At 37.6% G+C, this 21,945-nt stretch overlaps 1 protein-coding gene across 3 annotated transcripts in view; it reads right to left on the reverse strand.

Annotated features, from left to right (window-relative positions):
* Positions 1-1,522: 1,522 nt before the first annotated feature.
* Positions 1,523-21,945, reverse strand: part of Eeig2 (EEIG family member 2) — an 85,170-nt gene continuing 64,747 nt past the window's right edge. The window contains exons 6-12 of one of the 3 annotated variants that reach the window (XR_007105615.1): positions 15,331-15,434; positions 10,666-10,761; positions 10,338-10,527; positions 9,998-10,125; positions 8,924-8,993; positions 3,224-3,390; positions 1,523-2,918 (exon numbers count right to left, since the gene is read on the reverse strand). Coding sequence is in view for 2 of the 3 variants with exons in the window: in XM_047530065.1 (XP_047386021.1) it covers positions 2,876-2,942; positions 8,924-8,993; positions 9,998-10,125; positions 10,338-10,527; positions 10,666-10,761; positions 15,331-15,434 (655 nt within the window). In the remaining variant the exon portion in view is untranslated. Of the gene's footprint in view, positions 2,943-3,223; positions 3,391-8,923; positions 8,994-9,997; positions 10,126-10,337; positions 10,528-10,665; positions 10,762-15,330; positions 15,435-21,945 lie in introns of all 3 variants that reach the window. The other 2 variants (XM_047530136.1, XM_047530065.1) reach the window with 2 other exon arrangements.

A 21,945-nucleotide genomic window follows, 5' to 3' on the forward strand; every position in this document is an offset into this window, starting at 1 on the left:
GCTTATTATTTTTTTGTTTACTATTATATAAATCAAGATGGGTCTGGTGGCTGCTAAAATTATAAATGAATGATTTTCATGCTTTTAAAATCTCTTCACATTTTGTTTTCATAAAAGCATTCTGTACCATTTTAAGTATCAAGAACTAATCTTGAATAAAGACATAGGGCCAGGGGCAGCCAGGGATAAGTAAGACAGGGGCCCTGCCCTGACTAAAGCACCTTTAACATGTCTGATGAGCATCCTCACTGAACCATACTTACAATCTAGTTTTATCATTTTATCATTTTTAATACTGTAAAATCATCTGCAGAAATGTCAATAAAAATATAGCCTAGAAACAATATTTTGAAAATAGAAAAATATGTTTTAAAAATGTCATAATAAATATCTCTTTAAACAATACCTTCTATCTATTGATCAAGACTTTTTCAGATCATAAATACTAATCCACACTAGTTGTTTATATATGGACGCCTTCAAAACCACTACAAAGGGGAGTCAACCATTAAAAAGTGTACACTGATGGCCCAGGGCCTTCTCTGCCCTGTGCTACCACCCTTCCTTCATATCCTGACTGTCTCAGTCACCAGCTCAAGTCACAGGAAGAGGGTCTTCTAATTGGCCTATCTCTAAAACTTTGCTTCTTTCAATAATATGTAATGAATGAATCAATTGACTTGAAGATGTTAGATTACAAGTCATCGTTGTAGCCTTTTTTTTTTTTTTTTTTTTGCTTAGTTTCACAGTCACTGTTGCTTTGGATTTTTCTTTTTTCTTCTCACATTTAAAAAAACCAGTGCATTGTAGTTTACAACAGTGGAGTCTTTTTTAAAAATATATTTTGGTTGTAGATGGATATGACATATTTGTTATTTTTATATGGTGCTGAGCATTGAACCCAGTGCCTCGCATGTGTGAGGCAAGAGCTCTACCACGGAGCTATAGTCCTAGCCCAATAGTGGAGTCTTTACTTCATAATAAAACATTTTCCTTATTTGAACTAAGAGAACTAACCAAGCATAATTTTACTAAAATGTTCAGGCCAATGTTTTTTCTTCAAAATATAGGTGGTTCTATTTTTTTGGTACTGGGGATTGAACCCAGGTGTGCTTAACCACTGAGCTACATCCCCAGCCTTTTTTATTTTTTGAGACAGGTTCTCTAAGTTGCTTAGGGTCTTGCTAAATTGCTGAGGCTGGCCTTGAACTTGGGATCTTCCTGCTTGTCTCCCAAATTGCTGGGAGACAAGCCACCACACCTGGCCTTCAAAGTATATCTTAAAAAATAAAAAGCATATCTGACTCAGAAAACCTTCTCAACATTCAAAATATTCTAAAAAGTTTTAGAAGTCAAAATATTTTCAAAAATTTCAGAATCTATTTGTAAAAATATTAATGTGGGATACCCAATCCTTGAAATATAAAAAAAAAAAAAAAAAAAAAAGAAAAAAAAGAAAAAAGAAAAAAAAAAGTTCTAACATGAACATTTCCAATTTTTTCCAAACCTTAAATTTGGATATTTTGCCAACATGAAACACCTAGACCACTTCTATTCTGACATTTTCTTTCTTGAACATGATTTTGAAAGTAAGGTCTGGGGCATCAATGGTTCTATAGAATCTATTTCTCTTCAGTAACCGAGTTTTTATTTGATTCCAAGAAAGTTTTGATCTTTCCATAAGGAGACTGTCATGTAAGACCAGAAAACCTCTAAGGTTTATCTGCTGTGTTGTGAAACTGAACCCATATTTTAAAAACCATATTTGATATATATTAGTCTACTGTTGCCTCTAAACAATTAATTTCTGATAGAGTAAAGAAGAATACATAGTATCTGATCATAGGGAGCTACAATGGAAACCATCAGTCCTTCAGCTCAGTAATATAAAGTAGCTGTTCCCTGTTTTCTATCCACTACCATATCAGAGTAAGTTTCAGCTTCAGACAAACCTGAATTTATATAGAAAAGGATGCTGTTTCAGATCGTATCACAATTTTCCTCATGTTCTAAATTTTGACTGTTGAAACCAGCAGGTCTTTATTCAGTGAATTAAAACAGTTCTTCTGCTAGGGTGCCTTATGGTGGCCTAACACATTGAATATTAAGCTTATTTTGAATCTTCATATATAGTGCTAGTGGGGAATCTGCAGCTCATCTAATGTTAATGACAAATAACAATACATACCACATAATAACAGCATCACATTCATTTACCTACCTCACACTTAAACATTGTCATCTGATTTATGACCAATATATTTATAATAATTTTTAAGCATTTCATATGTTATTGTAGTAAAACATTTCCCCGAAGCATGAACACCCACACTTTTTATCAATAACTGCATCAAAAGGAGTTAATAAACAGTATAATACCTTTGGTAGTATAATATGGAAGATTTCCTTCAGAGGACCTAATAACTATCTTGACAGAATTTATAGGGCTTAATTTAAATTATATTCACTTATATCTTAAAGGTAAAATTAAAATAAAAACATACAGCCCAATCTATTGAGCACCTATATCACAGATTTTACTCTCAAATACTAAAATTATACTCAGGCGTGTCTAGTGCTATTTTCCCACTGGGGTGTTTTGAAAGAAGGAGCAGTTTTCACTGTCAGGTGCAGTGGCCACAGAGGCAGTGCATCTCCAAGGCACACGGCACACTGCCTTGAGAGCACCATTCAGATGTTCCCTCCCACTGGGTGGGGAAGGTGGGCGCTTATGGAGATGAAATCAACATTGGCTTTCTTCTCGACAGTGAGGTTCAGAGCTTCCTTTTTCTCAAGTGCTCGTCTAAAATGCCTCCATACATCATCTGCCCGCACTTTAAATCCACAGGGAAGCTTCAGATCTCCAGCTTGACTGCTAGCGTTTGATCACAACTTGTTCATAAGCTCCAGACCCCACCCTAAAACAGCAGGGGGAATAAAACCTTCAAAATGTTGAGCTGAAGTGGTTGAAATCGACAGAGAATGCATAAAACAGTTTTCTACTAGATTTAATTTCTATCAGGTTTAAAGGTATTACAAATAGAAAACACTTGAAATATTAAATGTTTATAATTAATACATTGGGTTAGTCTAGGCCTTGATCCTCCTACTTATTTCCACAATAACCTAGTAACACTTTACAATTCTTGACCTATCAACAAACTGCTGCAAGGAATATTCTCTTCAAACATGTTTATATACAAATGCTAAAAGTCAGGCTCACCTAGGAGTATATGTGACCTCAGCAGTGCATCAAGCCTTGCATTCTTGCACTCTAATGATGACAGTTTTTAGTTGTTATAGTAGTGTGGTATCTTATTGAGCCCAAGTCTCAATATGTCATTGAACTTCTGGGTTCAAGCAGTCCTCCTGCTTCAGCCTCCTGAGTAGCTGGAAGTACAGATGAATGACCCAGCCCCAGCTAGAGAATTCTTTTAGTTAATTCATAAATTTTTTTTTTTTGAAGGTCTGGGGAATGAACTCAGGGTCTCATTTTTGCTCAAGTACTGTACCAATGAGCTACATGAGCCCTAGCCATTTAAAATTTTTAGTTTTGATACAGAATCTTGTTAAGTTGCTAAATTGGCCTTGAACTCGTCTCCTGCCTCAGTCTGGCAAAGAGCTGGGATTTTAGGTGTGGTTCATGGCACTGGATCCTTAACAGCATTTTAAGAGGAAAGTCTAAAAGATGGCAATAAGTTAGTGGTTATTAGTACACCATGAACTGAGTTGGACTTCTAAGCTGATTGCTGAGTGTTCTTACAGATTCACTGCACAGTCAGGTGTGGTGGTGCATGCTGTAATCCCAGCAGCTCCAGAGGCTGAGGCAGGAGGATCACAAGTTCACACCTAGCCTCAGCAAAAGCGAGGTGCTAAGCAACTCAGTGACACTGTCTCTAAATGAAATACAAAATAGGGCTGGGGATGTGACTCAGTGGTCGAGTGTCCCTGAAGTTCAATCCCAGTAATATCACTCCCCCAAAAAAGAAGTAAAACAGATTGACTACACAGAAGAAATGGGACCATCCTCAACAGTACCAGTAAACACCAATTCACAGCCCCAGATAATCAGAATTTGTGGGCTGGGGATCTAGCTCAGTGGGAAAGTGCTTGCTTAGTATGTGTGAGGTCCTGGTTCAATTCCCAGCATTGCTTAAAGAGCAAACAAAAACTCTCACAGGCTACAGATAATCATAATTTGAAGGAACCTCAGTGGCTTTGAGATGTCCTTTTAAGTATGCTCTGCTCTGGTCATAATGAAATAATAGGAACCAAATTTTCTTTCCTGTCTTAAATAATTATAAACTCAATAGAACATATAAAATAACAGTTTACACACACTGGATAATAGGCAGTGCAAGACTGTTGTCCCAGGAAAAGGGAAATCAATGAAGAAAGTCCTACGATGGCCTCAGCTTGCTCCCTGAGCAGTGTGCTTCACTCCCCAACCTGCAGGGAGGGAGGACCTGACAACTTGGTGGTCTGAGTGGAGAAACAGGGCTCAGAAGAGCTGGGGGTTAGAATTTGAAGGTCAAAATACCAGAAGGAAGCGGGGGAGAATTTTCAGATTTAATGAAAACTATAAACCCAGAGATCCAAGACGCTCAATGAATCTCAGGCAAAATAGATACAGAAAGAAAGACACTAAGGCACATCAAAATCAAACTGTTAAGACCAGTGATAAAAAGAAGAAATCTTAAAAGCAGAGATAAAAGACAACATACAGAGGAATAAAGATGAAATGAGAGCAGACTTATTTTTAGAAAATATTAAACATCACTGGGCTGGGGATGTAGCTCAGTTGTTAGGGTGCTTGCCTCACAAGCACAAGGCCCTGGGTTCAATCCTCAGCATTGCCAAAAAGAAAAAAAAAATTAAATATTACTAAAGATGAGAAAGCAGGTACCCACAGGACCCTATAAGAAACCCTGTTTAGGCAAGCAGTATCCACTAGATTGCAGATAGGTTATTGCTGATAGGCCTCACCAAATTTCGAGGGCTTTTTGCTGGGTTCTCTCCATTCATTTCTGTCCCTAGGTAAATGATTCTGGTTTCATCTGTGCTACCATAGTTATCTCACAGAACAGATCTGATGCTGACACATTAACTTCTCTGATAAATACTCACTATCTATTGAAAGCCTATGTGTATAAGTAGCATGCTGGGCACTTCAAATAGCTTAATCTCCAGAATTAACTCTGCAACAGATAGTCAAGTAGTGTATATAAAGTGCTTGAATGCTTATTGCATGCCAGATATTGTTATAAGCGTGTACATATCTTACCTCATTTAATTTAAACATTATTATGAGATAGTCTCCATTGACAGCATTTTATGGTGAGGAAAATGAGGTAAAAAGAAATGACTTATCAAAGATACAGCTAGTAAGTGATGAAGCTCGGTACTGAACTATGCATCTCAACTCCTGAGACTGTATTGTTAACCCTACTGATGCAATGCTCTTTCTGTTAGCAAGTGAGAGATGTGATTAGCCAAGATCATAGCTAAGCTGGGTCATATTGGCTAAACCAGGAATGAAACTCATGTCTATCTGCTTCTGTGGCCCATTCTCTTTTCACCAAGACACATTGTCTCTGATGTTCTTTGGCTTTTCTGTGGTATGTCATATGAATCATTTACTTTGACCTCTAAACAACAGTCCAGGCTTTCAAGTATTGGATGATTATTCTATTTTTTTTCATAGTTTCATTATTAGCAGTGCTGGGGATCAAACCCAGGGTTTTGTACATGCTAGGTAAGTAGTCTACTACTGAGCTACAACCCTTGACCCCATGTGATTATTCTAGCATTCATTTGAAAAGGAGCTGGGAACCAGAATTAGCTTCTTTACTTAATAAGTGTTTTTATACCCTAGGTTCTAGATGATCTCTCAACAAAAATTAATCTTCCTTTTCTCTGAATAACAACAATACTAATAGCACATATTGAAAGTATTCTACGTAACTTTCTTTGCTCTGACAAAATTATGATCACTTTTCTAAAATGACATTCTGAGAGATCATTTCCATGCAAGAATCACCAATGACTCCCCACTGTAGATGTGAGGAAGGATAAGCTCATTATGTCAATTGAGGCCTGTTATAACTGGGCTCAAAGATACTTGTCAACCTTATGTCCCAAAACTTCCTTTCACATGCCCCATTCTGGGAAGAACCTGTTTATTGGCAATTCTCCAACTAGGTCATATTATTTAGAAGCTGGTAAGGTCAAAGTGGTTAAGTGTGATGAGCTTTGGGTTCAAAGAGACATGAGTCTTGAGTCTTGGTTTCACCACTTAACCAGTTTATGGCCTTAGGCAAATGATCTCTACTTCCTCGTATCTTTGTCTCCTTATTTTATTCTATTTTTTTGTAGGGGGATTGAACCTAGTAACACTCTACCACTGAGCCCCTGCAGCCCTTCTTTAAATTTTGAGTTAGGGTCTTGCTAAGTTGTTGAGGCTGGTCTTGAACTTTGGTCCTTTTTTTTTGTGGTGGTGCTGGTGATTGAACCCAAGCTGGGCAAGCAATGAGCTACATCCTTAGTTCCCTTGTTTGTTCAATTTTATTTTGAGATAGGGTCTCACTAAGTTGTCCAGTCTGACCTTAAATTTGCCATCTTCCTGCCTCAGCCTCCCAAGCAGCTGTGATTGCAGTTTTGCATCTATTTCCATGTTTTAAAAAACTAATTAGAGTGTGTTGTGAGCTGAAAGAGATACTGTGAGAAATGAATATGATACATATATGTGCTTCTGCCTGGCACATAACTAATAAATGCTCAATTTCACCTATAATAATTATTACATAATTATAAAACCTATAAATTTACTTTAATTTGCTCTTGTTACCAGGAATATCTGTCTTCCCTAAATTTGCCTGATTAAACCCCCACTTATATTTATTCTCCCAAAGGTCCTCTTCAAGTGTCAGTTCTTCCAGGGAGTTTCTCCATCTGAGTCCCTTTGCTGTTCTCTCAGAGTTCCTTCTACTATTTTTGGTTTGTTTATCTCACCTGATATAAAGGGTGAGATAGTAAATAATTTAGGTTTTGTGGGCCACATGGTCTCTGCTCTACTGTGCAATTCTGCTGTTACAGTATCAAGTCACAGACAGTATATGTGTAACCACATATGGTTCCAGTTGTGCTGCTATAAACATTAGTCACATTCCTCATCTACATGTGAACTGGGAAATGTAAGCTTCCATATTTGGAAGTAAAGGAGTCACAGCGAAGGAAGCAATCAAGAATGTGAAGAGAGAGCCTACAGAATGAGGGAAAATCTTTGCCATCTGCACCTAGATGGAGCATTAATCTCGAGGCTATATAAAGAACTCAAAAAACTTAAAGCCAAAAAACCCCAAAAACTTGATCAATAAATGGGCAAAGGAATTGAACACGAACTTCACAGAAGAAAAAATATAATTGGTCAACAAATATATGAAAAAATGTTCATCATCTCTAGCAATTAGAGAAATGCAAATTAAAACTACACAGATTTCATCTCACTCTTGTCAGAATGTCAATTATCAAGACACATGTAACAATAAATGTTGGTGAAGATACGGGGAAAAGGGTGCACTCGTACATTGCTGGTGGGACCGCAAATTGGTGCAATCACTATGGAAAGCAGTATGGAGATTCCTCAGAAAACTTGGTATAGAAGCACCATTTGACCCAGCTATCCCACTCCTCCGCATATTCCCAAAGGACTTAAAATCAGCATACTATAGTGACCCAGTCACATATATGTTTATAGCAGCTCAATTCACACTAGCTAAACTATGGAACTAACCAAGATGCCCTTGAACAGATAATGGATAAAGAAACTGTGATTTATATACACAAGGGAATATTATTTGGCCATAAAGAAGAATAAAATTATGACATTTGCAGGTAAATGGATGGAACTAGAAACTATCATGCTAAGTGAAGTAAATGAATCCCCAAAAATAAAGGCCAAATGTTCTCTCTGATATACAGATGCTGACTCACAATAGGCAGGGGGGGAAGGAGGAGGGGAGGTTCATGATTGGACAGGGGCTGTGGGGGGAAGGGAGGGAGGATGGGAATGGGAAAGACAGTATAATGAAGCAGACATAACTTTCCTATGTTCATATATGAATACATGACCAGTGAAACTCCACATCATGTATAACCACAAGAATGGGAAGTTATACTCCATGTATGTATAATATGTCAAAATACATTTTACTATCACATATAACTAAAAAGAACAAATAAAACAAAAGATAGGTCACTGACTGGAAATACGGTTTTACTTTGCTCTGTCTAAAATACTCGACCAAGAGCTCTGTACACAGTGGCAAACACCTATAAACCCAGGAGGCTCAGGCATGAGAATTGCCGAATTCTAGGTCACTTAGTGAGACTCTGTCTCAAGATAAAAAATAAAAAGGATTGCAGGCTTTGGGTATAGCTAAGTGGTACGGGGCTTACCTAGCATGTGCTAGGCTCTGGATTTGATCCCCAGAAATGCTCAGAGAGAGAGAGACAGAAAGAGAGAAAGAGAAAGGACTCAGGATGTAGTTCAGTGGTAAAGCACCCACCCAATCTCCAGTACAGGAAAACCAAATCAAAACAAAAATAAAATATTAGACTAAGATTCTTTTCTAAACAATTTTTTATATTACAACTTGTCCTAGTGTCCTATTAGCCCTTTACTAATATACTCTAAAAATACATCTAAAGAAATTACCAAACTTATAAAATATAAAGTCAAACATGTCCTGAATAGGGAAAAGTGAGAGCTACACCAAGAACTGTTAACTCTTCTCGTGCAATCACTAATATTGGCATTGTATACCCTCAGTCTAATAAAAATTTTGTAACCTTTGTCCTCCACTCAAGAATTTTTTTAAAAGTTAGGTCTGTATTTTAATAAGGTACTATTTGGACTACATACCTATTTGGAAGATGATGACTGCCAAAGGTTGTACTTCCTCCAGGACCCACAAATAACCTCAGTCCTTCTTCTGCAAGACACATTTAAAATTTTGTTAATGTATACTTATTAGGTTACTGTCAAATAATACTCATATTGCAGTAATTCAAAATTTACATTTGTTTATTAAAAGAAACAAAAACTCAAAAATCAAAATTATGTACATGGCAATTTAAAAGTTATCCTAACAGTTATTTCTCATCAACTTCCCTATAGCTCTTTTTCTTATAACTGAGTAAAGAAGACAGTCCTTCCTACAAATTTTCACCAGGTTTAATTATTTCTTTTTATAACCAGTCACACAATGGAACTAAGTCCATTGTTAAGAGTGCTCTGTACACACCAGCATGAGTAATTGGACCTTTAAAATTCATGGCAAATAAATTTTCAGTTTAGGGAAAATGCTAAGGAGGGTTTGAAGAACTCGTTATTCTCTATTGTTTCAAGACCACTGTCCCAACTCTCCAAATCCTGTGACTTGAAGTACTATGACAGACACAGATGTAGATCTCTATTGTAAGGTATACGAACATGGCAGACACTGAAGCATGATTTTAAAAGATAATTTAAACGTTCTTTAAAATTGATTTCTTTTTGTTTGTTATTTTGGGTGCTGAAGATTGAACCTGGAACCTCACACAGGTTAAGTAATTGCTCTACCAACGAACTATGGTCCCTCTAAAATCGATCTTTTTATTTTTTTTAAATATTGTTTCAGTTGTAGATGGACACAATATCTTAATTTATTTTTTTAAGTGGTGCTGAGGATTGAACCCAATGCCTCACATGTTCAAGGCAAGTGCTCTACCACTGAGCTACAGCCCCAGCCCTAACACTGATCTCTTTTAACAGAAGTTTGCTTCTTTCCCAAATTCAATATTCATCCTCAGAAATAAATGAGCTACAAAGTTACCTTGAGATTTTATGGTCATCAAATTTCTTTTACAAATGTGTAGCTGTGGCATGATGTACTGCCACTCCTGCTGACCACATGGATTACCAAACCCGGATTATAGAACTCTATACTCTACACACCTTCTGCACTGGAATCTAGGCTGAAGTCTTGACTTTGTAATATTTTTTCCACAATATCATCTGCATCCACTCTGGTGTCATCAACTCGCTTCATCTGAGATTCTACAGAATCCTGGTTCACTGGGCATCTTTGAAAAGAATCACAGGCTTTTGGTTTTTTTTTTTTCCTTCTTCCTTTTTATCAGTTATTTTATGAAAACAAAATTTTTTTTCTTTTTGAGGTATTAGGGAATGAACCCAGGGCCTCACACATGCTAGGCAAGTGCTCTACCACTGAGCTACATCCCCAGCCTCAAAGTTTGTTATTTAATTTAAATTTATCTTTAAACTAAAAGGATACCTGTTGAGTTTTTCAGAGGTTACATCTTCTTTATCAGCTGCATCAAGATTTGGTTCAGCTATTTTTTGCTCAATTTCATCACATGGCTCTAGAATACTTTCAATTCCTGTTGATGTACTTCCCACTGAGGTATTTCTCCTGTGGCAGAGCTCAGAAAAACTAGATGACCGGGAATGACAAGTGCTATACCCTGTCAGAGAAAAATCACTTTGGATATAATACTACTATCAGACATACCATAACCTAATACCCTTCTCCCATACAATAGCAGTTTTAAGTCTTTTTGGAAATAAGGAATAAGGGATTCAACTTCACTGCTAGCCTCTACCTGATACTTTTGACTGCTGGCTTGCATAGCTTGATGTTCTGGAATGTCCACAGGCACCAAGTTCATCTGGAACAGAGGCACTTTTTGCTGAAAGATCTGCAATATGTCATAACATGATGTTATGATTGATTACTGTCAACAAATTAATGGTAAATCTGTATTCCAACCTTTAGATTTTCTAAGCTGTCAAATTCATTATCAAGAAAAAAAGTTAGAAAGTGACAGAGATTCCTTTAAATTGTATGTCACAATGCAAGAAATTTTTTAAAATCTTAGGAAAAAAATCTTATAGTATTTTTCACAATATTTAACAGCATGCTATCTTAGAAATATTATAGCTTTTGTGTTTAGCACTTTTCTAATAAAAATGAGTTGTTTATTCCTTTAAATTCGCACAAATTGCCATATTTAAGAGTATTTTTGAGGAAATCTTGCTTCTTTAAAAATGCATCATGGCATTAAAGTACAGACCACTTTATTACTTTAATGTTAGTGTTGCTAGTGCTAGGTTATAATTTGCATCACATCTATGGCTTAATGCAGCATGGAATGTAGCAATAAGGATAAAAGTTCTTACAAAATTGATTATAGTACTCAGTTTCAAAGTAAATGTACAAAAAAGCAGTGCCAAAACTATTTCTAGTAGTTCCCTGATCATGTGCATATTCCAGATGCCAATTAGGTACTTCCAGAAACAGGCTTCTCCCCCAGAATGCAGAACTGTGATCATTTTCATTAGGATGAAATATTTGGAAACTAGAACTGTTTTTAAATTAGAAGCAGAAGGAAAGCAATTGAGTAATATAGTAATTATAGCAGCAGTTCTATAAATGATATTGTACACAGTTGGACCAACAAATGTTGCCAAATAAGTAAGCTACTGGCGTGACCTGGCCATCTGTGAAGGTTACTCATTTCTGGACAGACCGCAACTATAAGAGCATCTATCTACACCAGTCCTAATTCTGAAGGTTACTTCCAACAAAACACATTCAAAACGTTGGTTCATAGTGAGAATTTATATAGAGCCCAAATTACTCAGATCTTAACTTATCCATTAATCTCCTGGTTTAAAAAATTTATTTGTTCAATAAATATTTGTTCTTACCAAGTCAGAACCAAACTATATTTCTATACCAAGGTATAGAAAGTACAAAGGTATAGGGGAGGGTATAAAATAAATAAGACAAAATACATGCTCAGAGTTTAGAGGAATAAGCAAACAGAAAACAATGCTGCAAAGCACAAAAACAGCAAAGAAGCTATTAAGAGCTCCAAATGACAGTGCATATAATACCACCTGGTTATGGTGGAAAGACCTCACAGAGGAGGCTAACCAAGGACTTTAACAATGTCTCAAAATTCCTCAGGTAGCTGAAAGGAGGTAAAGGCATAGCAAGTGCATACCTTGCTTGTAGAGAACCAAATGGCTTGGTAAAGCTGGAAAAGCATAGAGGGGTTGAGGACTGAAGGGGAAAGAGGCAAGCAAAGACGTGACATGACCAACCTACATTCTGGGAAGATTGCTTTGGTGACAGAATGAGCAGGGGATTAAAAGTAAAGGCTTTCCTGGGAATGGAACCACCATTTGACCCAGATACCCCACTCCTCAGTTTATACCCAAAGGACTTAAAATCAGCATACTATAGTGAGGCAGCCACATCAATGTTTATAGCAGCTCAACTCACAATAGCTAAACTATGGATCTAACCTAGGTGCCCTTCAATAGATGAATGGATAAGAAAAAATATATACACAACAGAATATTAGTCATAAAGAAGAGTGAAATTATGACATCTGCAGGTAAATGGATGTAACTGGAGACTATCAGACTAAGTGAAAGAAGTCAATCCCCAAAAACCAAAGACCAAATGTTCTCTCTGATATACAGATGCTGACTCACAATAGGCAGGGGAGAGGAAGGAAGGGAAGTTCTCAATTGGACAGGGGCTGTAGGGGAAAGGCAGGGAGGATGGGAATGGGAGAGACAGTAGAATGAAGCGGACATAACTTTCCTTTGTTCATATATGAATACATGACCAGTGAAACTCCACATCATGTACAAGCACAAGAATGGGAAGTTATACTCCATGTATGTATGATATGTCAAAATATAATCCACTGTGATGTATAACTAAAAAGAATAAGCAAAAAAAATTTTTAAAAAAGAAGTGAAGGTTTTCACACTAACCCATTTGAGAGAGAGAGAATATGAATTTTTAGCAGGCACAAATGACTAGGACTCAATTACTAAGCAGAAATTTGTGTCAAGATAACTTCAATAGAAAATGTAGGAGGAAGAGTGAAGATTGTGTTGGACGTGAAACTCAAGACCCCTGAGAATGCTCAGGGCTAGACACAATGGTACACACCTCTACTCCCTGGTACCCAGAAAGCTGAGGCATGAAGACTGTGAGCTCAAAGTCATGAAATTTTGACTGACAGTGTCCCTGGCCTTATGCTGGGATACAAAGACAAGATCTGATCATAAAAAACCTAAAGTCTGGATAGGGTGAAAAATATAAACAGATGGATTTCAATGTAACAGGTAGCATGAAGTAAACTTTTCTAAAACTCATTTGGAAAGTTCAGGAGGGAGTTTGGGGGGAAAGTTCAGAAGCAACACAAGTTTGTGAATCAAAAATATTTAACTCACATTTACATGATCATATTTATATTTATGTGATAACTAAATCCAAGGCTGTAGATGACACTGCACAGGAAAGTTAAGTAGGGGAGACCAAACCCAACAGAGCACCAATATTTAAAAGGAAGACAGACAGGTTAAAGAAGACTTTAGAAGTTATAAAAGGAAAGGTCAGAGAGGTAGGAGCCAAAGGAAGAGGAAATTTCAAGAAAGAATAAATGTCCAAGTCAGATGAGAACAGAAAAAATGCCCATAGGATTTGACAATCATATAACTGGAGACATCAACAAGACAGGGAAGATAATAGTCAGATTGCAAGTATGTTTAAGAATAAATGGGCATATGGGGCACACATCAGTAATCCCAGCTACTTGGGAAGCTGAGGCAGGCAGATGCCAATCTTGAGGTCAGTCTGGGCAACTTGTCGAGACCCTGTCTCAAAATAAAAAATAAAAAGGGCTGAGGATGTCACTCAGTGGTAAAGCACACCCCTTGGTTTAATTCCCAGTATTGCAAAGGAAAAAAAAAAAAAGAAAAGAAATTAATGAGAGGTATATTCTTTCTGGAATCCTAGAAGTTTGGCTATCAAGAGTGATATATAGGGCTGGGGAGATAGCTCAGTTGGTAGAGTGCTCGCCTCGCAAGCACAAGGCCCTGGGTTCGATCCCCAGCACCGCAAAAAAAAAAAAAAAAAAAAAAAAAAAAAAAAAAGAGTGATATATATATAATGTATATTTATGATATATATCTCTCCATATAAATCTTTAAAAAAATTTTTTTTAGTTGTCAATGGACTTTATTTTATTTATATGTGGTGCTGAGAATCAAACCCAGTGCCCTCATGCATGCTAGACAAGTGTTGTACCACTGAGGCACAATCCCAGTCCTATATATCTTGATGATTTCTATTTTTCTCCAAATACACACAGATATCTATCTCTAAGAAGGTGAGCACAAGCCTGCTGGAGTTTAGAGCACAGGACTAGACAGAGAAGGATGTAGGACTAATGAGTTTTTTAAAAGTTTATTTTCTCAATGTAAGAAAGAATTAAGAATATTTAAATGCTAAAGAGAAAGAGCTTATTAAAAGGTTTAAAAGTAGTCAAAAGACCTGCCAATCAGGGAATTTCAGTCAACATTATTTGTAAGAAACCAAATCCATTGCATATTTGAAAAGGTAGTGAAAATGTTAATATCACCACTTCACTTTTCTTTCCATTCTTTCTTTCTTCTCTGTCTCTGTGTATGTGTATTTTTTTTTTTTCTCCTTTTTTTGCAGTACTGGGGATGGAACCCTTGAGCATGCCAGGTGCTCTATCAAATGACCTACATTTCCAGTCCTCTATTCTTTCAAACAATAAATAGATCCTGCTCATATAACTTGGATGATAGAAATTCCTAAGTCCTCCTCCAGCCTACTTTACTTCTTGCCCACCCTGTTTTTAACTCACAGAGCAGATTTTCACTTGCTGGAAGTTTGCCCGTAAAAGAAGATCTCAAAGTGTGGACCAGGGATCAGCAGCACAGGCATTACCTGGGAATTTGCTTGTAATGCAAAATTTCAGGGACCAACCCAGATTTATATTGCTGGCACCATAGCTGCTGGTGCCAGCAATCTGTGTTAAACAGTCTTCTAGGTGATTCTGACATACACTAAGGGCTGGGAACCACTGATAAGGGAAAGTGGTTTCTGGAAGAGAAACACCATCTTGAGAGGTAACTGGCAGAAGCTGCTGGGCATGTGGAGGGGGAAAAATCTGTAGTCTCCTGTTGCATTTGTGGGGAGGAAAGGTATACAATGGGGGTGTGGTGGATGTCAACTCAATATTTAGCTTTCAATTTGTCAGGGCATCTCACTTTAGACAAAATAAAGTGCTGATTACCAAGAATTGCATAATTAGAACTCCACTGATACTTAAAAGTAAAAATTTAAATCTGGAAGAATTTTGGGAATTTTTAGGAGATCAAGTAATACTATTTCTCACAAATGAAAAAATCAGCAAGCTAGGCATACATACCTGCTATTCCAAGATGAACTTTGAGAGTTTCTCCACCTTTCCTATCTTCTTCCAGAGACTCAGATTCACCAGCAATTGGTATAGACATAGATGTAGAGGGAGGTCTGTAAATAAACATTTCTAAAGATCAGAGCTTGAATCATGGGTGAGCCTGAAAGTCTGAAAATGGTTAAAGAATGGCTGCATAGCCAGTACACAGACCTGGGAAGCTGACTAGGAATGTTACTTTTTTGAGGGTGGAAGTAATAAAAATCAACAAATATATAAGCATCATATTACAAACTTGAATAAAACTCATGGGGGAAAAGGGTATTTTACACAACAAAATAGTAAGAGCAAAAAGGGCACTGGCTGCAAAAAGTCCTGCAAAGGAAGGATTCCCACAGTGTGCACCCGGCACTGACAATGCAGGCGGGAAGCACCTATGAGCTGGTGAAAAAGGCACCAAGCCCCTCTGACCTGAGGCTGCGAGATTACATCATGCTTCCTGCCCACTAACTTCCTAAACAGTGTCCTTGCTTTTTTTTTCTTCTACCTTCCTCTCTGTAAACAATTCACTGATCAAGGAAAGTTCGTAGAGAGACCCGGTAGTTTATTTTGCTTTTTGGACTGGAGTTTCTGGTAGAAGGTGATGAATCTATTTTCCTCAGCTAATTCAAGTCTCCTCCTATTCTACGTAGAAGTGGTGAAACAAGGAGGGACAGGTTTGAGTTCTAACAATTTTCTTTTAAATAGGGATTTTTATTATATAACATCCCTAATCTTTTAAATTTATTTTTATTATAAACAAATGGAATACATACAATGGAATATTACTCAGTCATAAAAAATATAAAATTATGGCATTTGCAGGCAAATGGATGAAATTGGAGAATAACATCTCTAATCTTTTGAAGCTGATATTCCAGAGGAAAACCACAACTTCCTAGAAATTATCCCATGGTATCCTGAGATAAAACTGGAAGGTGATGGAAGGGACTGTGAAGCTGGCCCACTTTATGGTAATGTTTAAATTCTTATTATATTATCTTAATGGAATTCTCAGGTTATTCAGGGGATGGATTTAAGATTGCCATCATAAAGGGAGGCTGGATTTGATCAGTGTATGCTTATGCATATATTGATACATCATACAGAACCTTGTTAATTTGTATGATTAACACATATGAGGTTTTTTTTGGTTTGTTTTGTTTTTTAGTGCTGGGGATTGAACGCAAGGGTGCTCAATCACTAAGCCATATCCCCAGCCCTTTTTATCTTTTATTTTGAGACAGGATCTCCCTAAGTTGCTAAGGCTGGTCTCAACCTTTCCTCCTGCCTCAGACTCTGGAGCCACTGGAATTACAGGCATGTGCCATCACACCAGGGTGATTGCCATCAAATCTATTTAACTTATAGATTATTTCCAGCTGAGGATTTCCTAAATCACAGACTTACATGCTCTATTGGGATGTTTTCCAGGATTGGCTCAAGGAATACATCAAACTCAATATATGCCCAACTAAACTCTTCTTTCCCCAAACCTGTTTTCTTCTTATGTTCTCTATTTCTGTGAATGCCATCAGAATCCACAAAGTCACCAAAACTAGAGTCCTAGATATTGCCTCTGTCTCCTTCCTACTCATATTTCTATATCAAACAATCTCTAAACCCCAAATTTTAATATTTTTCCTAGTTATCAGTTATCATCTCATCTCCACCTTTGTGCCTTTTTCCTGGGTGACTCTGAGAGTCTTCTAACTACTTCAGAACTCTACTCCATGCTTTCTGAAATGGGCCTTTGAACATGTTACTCTCTGATTTTAAACCTCTCTATGGCTCCTTAGGGATAAAGGTCAAGCTCCTTAGAATGGCATACAAGTCCCTTTTCAGTTGGACCCAGACCTACCTCTTCAATTAACAATAGTTATTTTTTTTAATTATGTACAAGAGCTTGGTGAAAAAAATAACTACACTCTATACTCAATTTTCCATGAGAAAAACTAATATGTAAAAGATGCATACAAAGAATGGACTCTAGTCACAGTCATTAATCATTGATGGCTGACTCATGCCTGCATGACCAAATTCTTATCTTTTTTCTTATTGTTCTTTTTAGTTATACATGACAGTAGAAATTCTTATCTTTTTAATGCCAGTTCCTTCATTTTTCCTTTCATAGGCGGCCTGTTTATGGTGTCTCCATCCCTCTACCTCTTGGACCTGTTTCCAACCCTTCAGAAGTCCCAATATTTGACTTCTTCCACCTCTCTCAGTTTCCTCTGGCTTCACTCTCCCCTGTTCAGCTCAATTCCACAGCCACAGCACTTTGATCAATACCTCAATTTGGCACTCCTTGTCCTGCTGCCTCAGAAAACCTGAGGAACCCTAACTCTTGACAATGTCAGTCATCTGTACTAACTGCTCTGACAATTAAGCATTATGGAGAAGATTCACTGACCCTGGAGATTGATAGTACAGCAAATTAGGAATCTAAAATCTTGCTGAGTGTGGTAGGGCATGCCTGTAATCCTAGTGACTTGGGAGGCTGAGGCAGGAGGATTGCAAGTTTGAGGCCAGTCTCAGTTACTTAGCAAGATACTGTCTCAAAACAAAAAATAAAAAGTGCTAGGTTTATAGTTCATTGATAAAACACCCCTAGGTCCAATTCCCAGTTACAAAGATGAAAATAAAAAAATAATATGTGGGGCCATAAATATGGCCCAGTGGTAGTGTTTGCTTAGCATATGCAAGGCCCTGGGTTCTGTCCCTAGTACCTCCCTCTGACCCAAATAAAGAATATGGAAAGGAGATAGTATGTAGGGGATGACCTCCTATAATGACAATACTATCCACAAGACATTCCATAAATATTCCAGGTGCAATAATGATGTTATAAGCAAACTGCTTTCTCTTCCTGAAATGTCTCTAACCTCCTCCTGTGCTCATATTAAAAATAGTATAGCAAAAACTGTTTAATTCTAAGAGAACAGCAAATATAGAGCCAGGAAATTATGGCTTGTGAGAAAATAGAACAGAAGTTATAGCAAAATGTATACTTTTTGTTTTCTGGGTACTGGGAATTGAACCCAAGCATACTTTACCACTGACCTATCTCCCCAGTCCTTTTTAAATTTTGAGACAGGGTTTTGCTAAGTCGCTGAAGCTGGCCTTGCACTTGTGATTCTCCTGCCTCAGTCTCCAAGTAGCTGGGTTTACAGGAGTGTGCCACTGCACCTGGCTCAAAATATATAATCAAGAACAGATTTGTATTGAATACAAGCAATAATAGGCATTGGTGAGGATGTGGGGCTGGTGGAGTTGCAAATTGGTGCAGCTGCTCTGGAAAACAGTACAGAAATTCCTTCGAAAACTTGGAATGGAATCACTATTTGACCCAGCTATCCCACTCCTCAGTTTATACCCAAATGACTTAAAATCAGCATACTACAGTAACACAGCCACATCAATGTTTATAGCAGCTCAATTCACAATAGCTAGATTGTGGAAACAACCTAGATGCCCTTCAACAGATGAATGGATAAAGAAATTGTGGTATATATACACAATGGAATATTATTCAGTCATAAAGAAGAATAAAATTATGGCACTTGCAGGTAAATAGATGGAACTGGAGACTATCATGCTAAGTGAAATAAGCCAATTCCAAAAAACCAAAGGCTGAATGTTTTCTCTGATAAGTGGATGATGATACATAATAGGGGGTGGGGGAGAGGGGGCAAGGGAAGAATGGAGGAAGGATGGTTTGTGTAGAGGGAAATGAGGGGTGGGGAGGGGACAGGGAAGCAAAGATAATGGAATAAGACAAACATCATTACTCTATGTACATGTATGACTACACAAACCAGAGAAATGAAAGTTGTACCCCATTTGTGTATAATGTAACAAAAAATAATAAAAAGGAATAAATTTGTATTAAAATACATATTTTCATCTTTACCAAACTGTGAAACTAGAGAACTATATGGTTGTTACTTTCTAAGTTATAGTAAGAGCCATTAAAAAACAAAGTTGATATGTAGGGAAGTAAGTGTTTACTTTTCTAAGTATATTTTTCTTAGATGTTTAAATAATACCTAGTGAACGTTCATCTTTAATTAATGAGTGACTTCAAGCATGCTGACAGGCAATCCTAGTGCGTTCCCCCAGTTCACTTAACACTCATTTTCCTTTTTCTGCAATCCCCTACCCTGTCCTTGCTGTACTGATCATTCTGTTTCCTCTTTTACTAAGAAACCAGGAGCAGATAGAAAGGAACTTCCATAAGCTTTCATGTATCTGCGTCAACAGCCATGTTCTCTGCCCTCAGTAGTCTTGACAATCCAAGGATATGTTCCAGCAACTGTCTCTTTTCTCTTTCCCATCACTGGTTTCTCCTGCTTTATTGTGTCAATCCCAGTGGTTTATGAATATGCTGTACTAGCTCCCATTTTTGAAAATAAACAAAACATGCCCCACCTCATACCCTCTCTTTAATTATGACCCCATCTTTTCATTCCTTTTTTTTTTAACAGCAAAATTCCCCAAAGTATTGTTTATACTCACTCTCCAATTTTCTGACAAACTCTCTTTAACCCATTCTGAAAAGGTTTTAGTCTGAGATCATTCTTCCAGAGTGCCTGTCAAAGTTACCCACTGTCCCTATATGCAAAATTAAGTCCTCAGATTTTGAGCCCCACAGCTGCAGTCTATGACCCAGCTGGCTCCTCCTCCCCTCTGACCACTTTCTTCACTGGGTTTTCAGGACAGTGCTCTCCCTTGCTTTCTTCCTCTTGGCTCACAGGTTGTTCCTTTACTGGTTCTTTCCATCTCCTCAACCTCTACATGCTTCAGTGAGGGTCTTACACCTCAGTCTGTGGCCCTTTCCTTTTCTGTATTTATACTCAGTCCTTTTAGATCATTTTATCAAGCTTCATCGCTTTAGTTACTATCTGTATGTTGATGATATAGTGATTTCCAATTTATACCTGCAGCCTGTAGCTGATATATCCAACTGCCTGTTTAACTTGTCCTGCTGGGTGTTAAACAGGGTTCTCAAACTGAACATGTCAAACACCCAAGCTCCCAGTTGTTTCTCTTGCGGCTTTTCAGTAAATGAAAACATTCTTTCTGTTATTCAGTCTCCAAATCTTGGATTATTGGATCAGTCTCATAATCCACCTGTTTCTGTTCTTGTACCCTTCATTGCTCCCTCAAATTGTTCTCCACCTAGCAGTCGTAAGTCAGATTAAGTCGTAAGTCAGTACTCCTTGCTTGAAACCTAGTACTTTTTCCTAGTACTGCGGATCAAACCCAGAGCCTATGTGTGCTAGGCAACAGCTCTATCACTGAGCTATATCCCTAGTCTTTTTATTTTTAATTATGAGAAAAGGTCTTGCTGAATTGCCCAAACTGACCTTGAATTTGCAATCTTCTTGCCTCAGCCTCCCATGTAGCTGGGATTACAGGTACATGCCACCATTGCCACCATATCTAACTTCCATTAGTTTTTTTTTTTTTTTGTACTGGAGATTGAACCCAGGGGTGCTTTACCACTGAGCTACTACATCCTCAGCCCTTTTTATTTTTTGAGACAGGTCTCATTAAATAAAGAGACCTCACTAAGTTGCTGAGGCTGGCCTTAAACTTGTGATCCTCCTGCCTCAGTCTCCTGAGTCACCAGGATTATAGGTGTGCACCAGCTTCCATTAGCTTTTTATCTCACTCAGAATATAAGTGGAGTCCTTAATATAATGGTCTGCAAGATTCTATCATCTGTCCGTATCTCCTATTACCCTCCTCTTCATTCACTCTGATCTAGATGTACTAGTCTCCTAGCAGTTACTTAAACAGGCCAAGAACACTTCTCTCTCATGGTTTTTCTCCTTGTTCCCTCTACCTCAAATGCTCTTTCCTTAAAATATCTGCATGGCTTGCCTCCCATCTCCTTCAGGTCTCTACTCAAATATCATCCTGACTAGAAAGTCTGTTCCTGACTACTCAGTGTAAAATATCAGCATCTCCCTCCACTATGGCCCTGCTACCTGGCTTTATTTTTCACCAAAGCAGCTGTCATCATGTACATATTATATATTTACTTGTAAGTTTTATTATTTGTTTTCCTCTTAAAATATGAGTTCCAAAATGGCAGTGACTGACAGGTGTGGTGGTGCATGCCTATAATACTAGTGACTTGGGAGGCTGAGGCAGGAGGATCACAAGTTGGAGGGCAGCCTCAACAAGTCAGTGAGGCTCCAAACAATTTACTAAGATCCTGTCTCAAAATAAAAAATCGAAAGGGCTGGGGATGTGGCTCAGTGTTTAAGCAACCTTGGGTTCTATCCCTGGTACCAAAAACAACAACAACAAAAAAACAAAATGGCAGTGATTTAGTCTATTTTGTTCAATGCTGCTTCTGTAGAGGATAAGACAGGGTCTTACATATAATAAGGCATGATAGGTATCAATTGAAAAAAATGAACAGGTTCATGGAAGCCAAATTAAAAATTTCAGTTTGTATATTTTCACCCCAAAGTGAAAGATGGCAAAAGACCTATATTTAAGAAATTTAAAGTATGGAGAGGTCATTGGGTGATAGGTAATAATAACTTCCATGAGGGTCAGGTCAGCCTCCCA

The sequence above is a fragment of the Sciurus carolinensis genome, chromosome 1 (assembly GCF_902686445.1).
Source record: "Sciurus carolinensis chromosome 1, mSciCar1.2, whole genome shotgun sequence".
NCBI lineage: Eukaryota > Metazoa > Chordata > Mammalia > Rodentia > Sciuridae > Sciurus > Sciurus carolinensis.